General features: G+C 33.7%; 2 protein-coding genes across 2 annotated transcripts in view; both read right to left on the bottom strand.

Moving 5' to 3' along the window:
• The window catches only part of LOTGIDRAFT_125339 (hypothetical protein), a gene marked incomplete at both ends in the record, with an annotated part of 3,634 nt that extends 1,054 nt beyond the window's left edge, over window positions 1–2,580 (bottom strand). The window contains 2 exons of the mRNA XM_009061557.1: window positions 605–632; window positions 2,372–2,580. Coding sequence (XP_009059805.1) covers window positions 605–632; window positions 2,372–2,580 — 237 coding nt within the window. The remainder of the gene's footprint in view (window positions 1–604; window positions 633–2,371) is intronic.
• A 789-nt stretch (window positions 2,581–3,369) lies between these two features.
• On the bottom strand, window positions 3,370–7,933 carry LOTGIDRAFT_218839 (hypothetical protein; the record flags this gene model as incomplete). The annotated part of the gene is made up of 8 exons (XM_009061556.1): window positions 3,370–3,978; window positions 4,549–4,682; window positions 4,942–5,049; window positions 5,264–5,457; window positions 6,188–6,300; window positions 6,713–6,825; window positions 7,230–7,386; window positions 7,804–7,933. The coding sequence occupies 8 exons, from the start codon at window positions 7,931–7,933 to the stop codon at window positions 3,884–3,886; spliced, it is 1,044 nt and encodes a 347-aa protein (XP_009059804.1). The 3' UTR covers window positions 3,370–3,883.
• Between the last annotated feature and the right edge of the window lie 702 nt (window positions 7,934–8,635).

The following is an 8,635-nucleotide window of genomic DNA, read 5'->3' as shown; positions in this document are numbered from 1 at the left end:
AAACATATCAAAATCAGTCACTGGCAATTTCAAATTTAAAAGAGAAATAAAATTCTTGGATTTATCTATTGCAGACGATTCGCATCAAATTTTAATCAAGGTGATAACGCTTCGTTTCTTTTTAGATTTTCTGTAAGAATTTAAAATATCGAAAGTCTATTTCTGTTTCTTAATGAATTTATCGACTGAATTTTTTGAATTCCATTATTTTGTGCTTTGATTGATGTTGCTTTCTTTTTTATCCTTAATTTCTTTATTTTTCTCTTGAAAACGATACGACACAGAATAACGTCAATATTCTCTGATTTAATCAGTATATCTCAAGCTATCTATATAAATGTCTAAAGCAGACTAAAACAGGGCGTTATGGTAAACAAATTTTGAAAACATTTTTGATTACATCTATGAATAAAGTTAATAAGACAAGGATTACTCCATCTATCTTGGAAGACATGATTGAACAAAGCAATTTAGAAATGTAAATGTACAAATCTGTTTATTTTATTGAAATCTTTTAATTTTTGATACATTGAACACATAATGATTTAAAAAAAACTGTAATTTTTAAGAATCCAAACAGATTTAATCATTTCTATCCCTTCACGATCAACAAAATTAATATAAAAAATAAACTGCTTAGTTTAGTTTCAGATGTTTTCAAAAATAAACCGCACACTTTTAGAATACCAAATTATTTCAAGAAATCACCACGCCGACATGGCGTGAATTTGAATACGTAGAAATGTAAATTTAAATACTCTTTCATTGGTAAAGGTCAAGGAATGAAATAAATATTACCTCTGTAAAAGATATTGGTACAAACTTGTAGAGTGATGTAAAATACACATAACAACTACAAATTTCAACTACAGCCAGTACTCATTTTGAAAAGGTAAATTAAGCCCAAGGAGTGATATGAAGACACGATGCCAATTAACAGGAAAATCTGTATTTTGAAAATAGAAAAATATCCTTCCAGCTACATATCAGAATCAACTTTATTATGTCTCTTTATATTTTTTAAAGCGGAAAAATTAGAATACCTTTAAACCTTTACAGCTCCTATTCCAAGGATCACAATTCATAGAAAAATTAAAATCTACTAACAATTTCCATACAGCGACATGGAAAAATATAGTAGATTGTGTCTCTGTTCAGCGAGAAATTAAATTACCTTCGAGTTATTCCAAAGATCAGTACAGAAAATTCTGAATTTTAATAAAAATACATTGAATAAATTTACAGAGCTAACTTTAAATATATCTGTTTCTTTTTACAGCAAGAAAGCAATTACTTTCGATTCTAACAGCAAATATTCCAAAAATTATTTACAGAAAATTCCGAATTCTAATGAAAATGCATAGAATAGATTTATCCAGCGAAATAACAGAGCATACTTTAATTATGTCCGTTCCTTTTTACAGCAAGAAATTCAAATTACCTTTCGAGTTTAACAGCAAATATTCCAAGAATTATTTACAAAAAATTCCGAATTCTAATAAAATGCATAGAATAAATGTATCCGAATAGGAACATGCTAGAAAGAACTGATTAGACTAACTGATAAAATAGATCAAGAGAATTCTATTTTATTTTGACTCGGGTATTTTAACAATAGTTAAACTTGTAAATATTTTACTATTCGAGTATGTATGTTTAATTTGATTTGGGTATTGTGATAAAGACTAAGGCCTCACAAGGCCCTGCACCATATTGACTGTCTCATTCTTTCAGCTTTGCATTTAGAAATTGAAGATGTATTATTCAAAGATGCTATGAACACTGTTTGAATGGAGTAATTGTGCTCTCGGATATTGATAATCATAATAATGGAATTCTTAATGTGTTCAAACATGTATAGTAGTCCGGCTTCGATATATAACTCTTAAGCGGTCACGTTTGAAGGGTGGGGGGATTTCGACATCGATGGTCGCTTGAATGGTCACGTTTGATGGGTTGAGGATTCATACATCGATATACATGCTTGAATGGTCAGGTTTAAAGGAGGGGAGGAGGGGGGGTGGGGGGCATTGCATAATTCAAAGGGTGTACTTTGTTCTTCTGAACAATTTCTAGAATTAATCATTCAGGTCAGGGGTTGCTTTACTGCCTTGCGACACCATGACAAGCATTCATGACACCGAGGAGTAGTACGTAATATATTCNCAACCAATGTCAAAGTACGGAAGTAAAACGTCAAAGTTTGGATGAAAAACGTCAAATTTTGGACGAAAAACGAAAGTATAACTTCAAAGTAAGGAAGTATAACGACAAAGTAAGGAAGTATAACGTTAAAGTAAAAAGTATAACGTCAACATAAGGAATATAACGTCAACATAAGGAAGTATAACGTCAAAGTAAGAAGTATAACGTCAACATAAAAAAGTATAACGTCAAAGAAAGGAATGTAACGTCAACATAAGAAAGTATAACGTCAAAGTAAGGAATATAACAACAAAGTGAGGTATATAACAACAAAATAGGGAAGTATAACGTCAAAGTAAGGAATATAAGGTTAAAGTAAGGGAATAAAAACTTCAAAATAAAGAAATATAATGTCAAAATAATTAAGTATACAACGTCATTTCCTTTCAAAGTTATTCAATGAAAAGGAAGAGTAGGGCGTAAAACTCCGTTTAATTTCATTTCGAGCGGAATTCTTCCTAAGAGAACAGTAGACAGAGAAGAATCCAAGCGGAACTAGTGAAAGACAATGACAAGAAACGCCTGAATAACTCTGAACGATTGTATATACGAATATCTCGTCTTACCTATAAATAATTAACAACAGAACATATTGTCAGCGACATCGATTTCTTGTCATTCTAAACTTTTATATCATTTGATTCCAACTTTTCAAATTCTCATAGAAAATTACTCCTGGCCTTCTGATTAATATTTAAATACAGAACATATTGACAGCGGCATGACATCTCTCGCAGTTTACACTCCAGAACGTTTGTGTTGAGTTTTTTAAGAATAATTGTTTGGGATTATAATAAACTATTTAAAAAAAGTAAAAAACACAATATGACACAATTTTAATGCAAAATGATAATTTTTTGGGGTTAAAATATCGTAAGGTCGAAAAAAGTGTTGGTTTGGGTTCGGATTTTTTATTACCAGAAGGACGTATTTCTTTTTATGGCCTAGGACATTGTAAAACCAACATGTTTTAATGCGAAAACACTGCAGTCGTATATGTGGGTTATACTCTGATTTGGGCTTAACTTACTCTTTTGTTAAATCGTAGGGGAACCGAGAGACGGATTTTGTTCCTTAAAAGTATGATGGATAGCTGAATTCTATCAGCTGAGATGGCTAATATTTAAACAACTTATTCTTTTAAATTAAAAATAAAACAAACTTAAATATAAAATTTATTGCCATTTATATGAACAAAAAATATTCAAAAAATTTACATATCCGTCTAATCCAATAAGATACATAAATTACTAGTCCAATACAGTAAAACAATCTAAACCGAAATAATGGTCTAAAAAGACAATAACTTTTATTTTACTTAATTTTAATCTGTAAAACAATGAACATATCTCAAAAATTATAATATCATAATATAGACAAAACATTAGAAAGACGTTTGGTCCCTGATCCTCATCGTAAAATACTTGTACGATGTTTGAAATCTGAAATTCTTTGACCCAGAGGCGGACTGAGTAGTTCGATCAACGGAATCGTTGTGGTGCGAGCCACTTTTTGAATACAAAAACATAACGTAGAATACCCTTAATCCGATGAAAAAATTGAGTATAGGATATATATATATATATATATATATACACATAGGAAACTCATTAGTCCAAAGTCCCAAAACTGCTCACTCTGCACTTGCTTTGATCCAGATCTATAATGCAGCAACTGATCAAATACAAGGCACAGTTATAATTGTAGCTTCTTTCATGTCCGATGTCCTGACGGAGTAGGGGAATCCATTGGACAAGCCGTGACACGCTGCTCCTAAAATGATAATATTGTATTCAATGAGAGACTAAAGGGAAACTACTGTGTCTTAATACAGACCACAATTTATTCAATAACGTTTCAATAACTAAAGGGAAGCTATTACGTTAACTTACAGACAACAGTTAATTTTAACGTTTTATTAACCGATGGGAACTAATGTGTTTAATTACAGACAGCAAGTAACTTCAAAGTTCCAACGACAGAATTTTTAACCTAGTCTGATATATATATATATATATCATTATATTCCTGATGACAGTGTGAGAACCACATTGAAACGTTGAAGTAATAAATATTCTAGAAGTATCTATCCATAAAATTGTCTTATTTATCTATAACCTGTGCTTCTAATATGCCTTTGAAAGATTATTAGTCTGAAAAGTTAAAGAAAAGAGGGGCAAGGGGAAACTACTGTGATTTTAATCCAGACCAAAATCAATTACTTGGTGATTAGGTGTCAAATGTTTAATTCCCTGAAATATTGTTGATGCCAATGCCAGTGCTTGTCAGGTTGGTGTAAACACTTAAACCATTCCCTCTTAGGTCATTTGAAGAAGCACTTACCATAAGAACCATTGACATTGGCTACGATGACAGCGCCAGTAAAATCAGGATAGTATTTTATAATAGGTTTTAATGATCTGCTAGCTGCTTCCTCTACTGTATACCCCATTTCTAGTAACATGACTGCATGGAAACTGTAAAATACAATTGTTTGTGGATTTGAATATAGAATATGAAAAACAATGAAAATATCAAACAGGGCAGGTTGTTAGGTTAACAAATTTCTCTCATTGCACACTACAAGGTGTTAAATATCTGAACCAGGAGCAGAAATGCAGCTCATCTCATTTCATACTTAACAGCAAGATCTGTCTTAATAAAATGTCTGTATCAGAGTTATCTATTTCGTTAGCCCAAGTAGGAGCAGAAATATAGGATGTAAAACTCCATTACCTGGGTAGAAATCTCATCATGATATCACCGTCTCCAGTTGCTGCAGCCCCGCCCACATTATTTCTAGCGTAAGCCCCAGCTCCTACAATAGGGGAGTCGCCTACTCTCCTGAAATAGAAATCATAAATTGTTAGCGTTGTTGTGGTTGTGGTTAGATAAAGATACTGGAGGGGTCAAGTGTTTTAATTCATATCAGCCAAAAAAAACTTCGATTAACTGGAAAAAAAGTCCAATAATTATATTGTCTGGAAAAGTTCATATTCCTTTCTTATAGAAACGAAATTAGTTCCAAGCAGAATCTTTTGATTATTAGTTACCTTACCCTGGAACTTTATGATTAGCACCATTCGTTGACGTTCCACCAACAATATTGTGGTCTGAGTCTACCACTAACATTCCAATCGTGTCATGGTTTTTTCTACCTATTAATTTATCTCTACGACTATTTTGGATTTTAAAATATTTTTTATCAGGTTTGTAGGGTCCACAATATTTTTTCGGATCTGGGCTAACATTCTGAAAACAAAACGAAGTTTTTAAGAAATAAAAAAACACAAACTGAACAAATATATGTATACATTAGGGCTGGCATGATATATCAGTGAATCTATGTATAGAGATATGACATGCCATGATACATGTATTATATTGTGTATCGATACTTGGCGATGCCTTTCATTCCCTAAAAGAATTGTAGATATTTATAAGTTTTTTTTTATGATACAACATTCTTTTTCACTGAAATTGTTAGAAACTTTTTATAAGACAGTGGATAACACTTCTATCAACTATATTACCAAATATCACAGTTATAAAGTTATAAATTAATATATATAGAAACTTTTTATAAGACAGTGGATACTAACTACTTCTATCAACTATATTACCAAATATCACAGTTATAAAGTTATGAATTAATATATATAGAAATTCTGAAGAGAACATGTTAATTCTTATCCCATTACCCTATATCACGATGTATCGTATCATGACCCTTGTATCACGAAACGTATCATATCGTGGCATGATTGACGATACCCAGCACTAGTATACACATTGGAGTCCCATCAAGACATTAACATAAGCAGTACAATTAAAAGCAGAAACAATCTACAGACTAAACTTACATCATTAAAAGCAATATTGGAATGTATTCAAACTTAAATTTGTGGTTTTCACCGCTAGCAATCTGACATTTTCTTTGAGAAATGTGTTCGTAGAGTTAAAATTTCATAACAAGTCCTACCTCTCTATAATTAGGTTGACAACTATTATTTTTCCAATCTTTATAAATTCCTACAGATCTGTTTGTGGCCAGACTCTCACTGGTAAAACCCATCTCTACTGCAAACTTGGTAGCTGAAACATAAACCATAAAACTACATCATTGTCCACTGCTACAATTGGGAGGTATGGTGTTTAAGGGGCTCACCCTCTGTAGCCATGCTGTATACCCAGGGCTGTGGATTTGGCTCCAGACATGACTGACAGGCTAGCTCAAATGTCTCAGGATTAAAAGGATCTGTTGGACAGAAAGTAAAGGCTAGCAGCTTTGGTGAAATTTTGGGCAATTTGTGGAGGTCATCCTAAAGTATGCTAGATTGTTCTATCAATGAAACTTTCATGTAATATCCATACCAATGGAAATAATGATCATTCAAAGTCAATAGTTGTTCACACGACAACCAACATAAGAATCCACAACCTTCATATTTTGCTCGAAGTAACCAAGCAAATGTCATCAACCCTAACACTCTACGCTACAACCTACCTGATTTTCCTACCAGTATAGTATGTTGTGTAAATTCCATCACTGCCCGTGCTACACCAATCACATTTTTTACTTGCCGCAAGTCTCCCACAGCTCCTACATCAGACGTTCGACTACAATTACAACTAGACATCTTACAGTCAACTTCCAAATATTAGTTTTCAAAATTTCACTCTATGGGTCTGACAATCAAGTGGACAAACCTTTAAGAGAGTTCACATAGCTAATAATGCTTATTTGGTATTTACTTAGTCAACTCAGGATCCATTTCAGAGGGTTCACATAGCTAACAACGTTTATGGCATTTACATTTGTCAACTCAGTATCCCTTACAGAGAGTTCACAATAATGGTGTTTATGTATGTCCACTTAGTTTAAGTTTTGTTTGCCATTTTGGTATTAAGTTTGTCCACTACGAATCCCTTTTAGAGAGTTCACATAGCAAATATTGTTGGTTTGTCGACCAATCATGCATGAGTATCATGACAAAAGTAAAAAGACAGCAACAATGACATACCCATCCATAACCATGGCATCAAGAGTGGTTTCCCCAGATTCATCGGGACTTCCTCCGAACCCCACGGTACCATCACACTGCTGTCGTTCACATTCAGTACATCCTGCCACTAGGGCATCCATTGCTGTGGTTCCTGTCTGCTTCAATACTGTCCATGCTATTAATATTGTCATAGTATTACTTAATAAAATCTATAATAGAATAACCCAACCTACTACCCCTTCAAACTATAGTATTATAATAGACTATTCCATGTATATGTTGTCATGCACTATTCTGTATACTCTCTCTCTCTTTTACATCACCCACCAAAAAACATCCCTATACTATGTGTTGTCCTTCTGCCTAACACATGGTTGCTGCAATGGTTTGATAACCACCAAAAGTTATTACAAATATCAGATTGAAATGTAATGAAAGTATGTGTCAATGAACAGGGTATATTGTTTTAATTATTTCATTTATAAATTAGCCATATTGACATTATGACTTTACGAGTTTTTGTGCTCGTCGTAAACTGAAAATGAAATTTTAGTTGATGTCAGATGATGTAGATGATATTAAGCATGCTTACCTTTGTTTGTAGCGTTGTTAAAGTTCCAGGTATTGATGACAAGAGGAAGGGTACAAGTATTTTCGATTGATACATACAATATACACAAGAAAAACGAAATGGACAGTTTACTGTGACTGGCCGTCGCCATTTTGAATGTCACATGACTATTAAGTTACCTCGATCATCCAGACAGTTACGGCGCGACGGTGATTAGTCCGAAACTATGATATATTGTCAATTAATCCGAGATTCTGTGAAATAACATTAGTAAGTTGTCGACTAGCAGTCAGCAGAAAACAAAGAATGACCTCCTTACTGGGAGATTTGTCCCGATTTTTCCAATCTACTCTACAGTCTCCTGCCTGTCACCCCACTCCCCCCCCCCTTCTTTTAGGCAAAGTTAATTGTGGCCTGTAACAGATCAATTCATTGCGACCCTAAAACACTGAAATATCGACGATTTCCAGTTTAAGATCAATCAGGGGCGCAGATCGCTTTTTCAATGCGGCGGGTACCAGTGGCGTACGTAGGATTTATTCAAAAAGGGTCGGACCGTAGGTGCGAATTCGATTGCAGAGAACAGCGGCATGAGAACGTTTCAGTTGAGCTGGTGGTGTTATTTTCACCTAGGTGATAATTCTACTTCAAGGAGTAAATAATTACAAACCTTGAATTTTCACCCAGGTGAAAATAATTTTCGATTAAATTCGCACGTCACCCGACCATAAATTGTTCGAATAATGCGCCACAGGCGCAAAATTGCGGCACTTTGATGTTCTCGGATGCCAAATTGTACCTAACTTACGTCCATTACAGACACTCTACCCAACCAAGCTTGACCATTTGTGTT

The sequence above is a fragment of the Lottia gigantea genome, assembly GCF_000327385.1.
Source record: "Lottia gigantea unplaced genomic scaffold LOTGIsca_49, whole genome shotgun sequence".
Taxonomy (NCBI): domain Eukaryota; kingdom Metazoa; phylum Mollusca; class Gastropoda; family Lottiidae; genus Lottia; species Lottia gigantea.
This window is presented reverse-complemented; position numbering and strand designations above follow the sequence as displayed.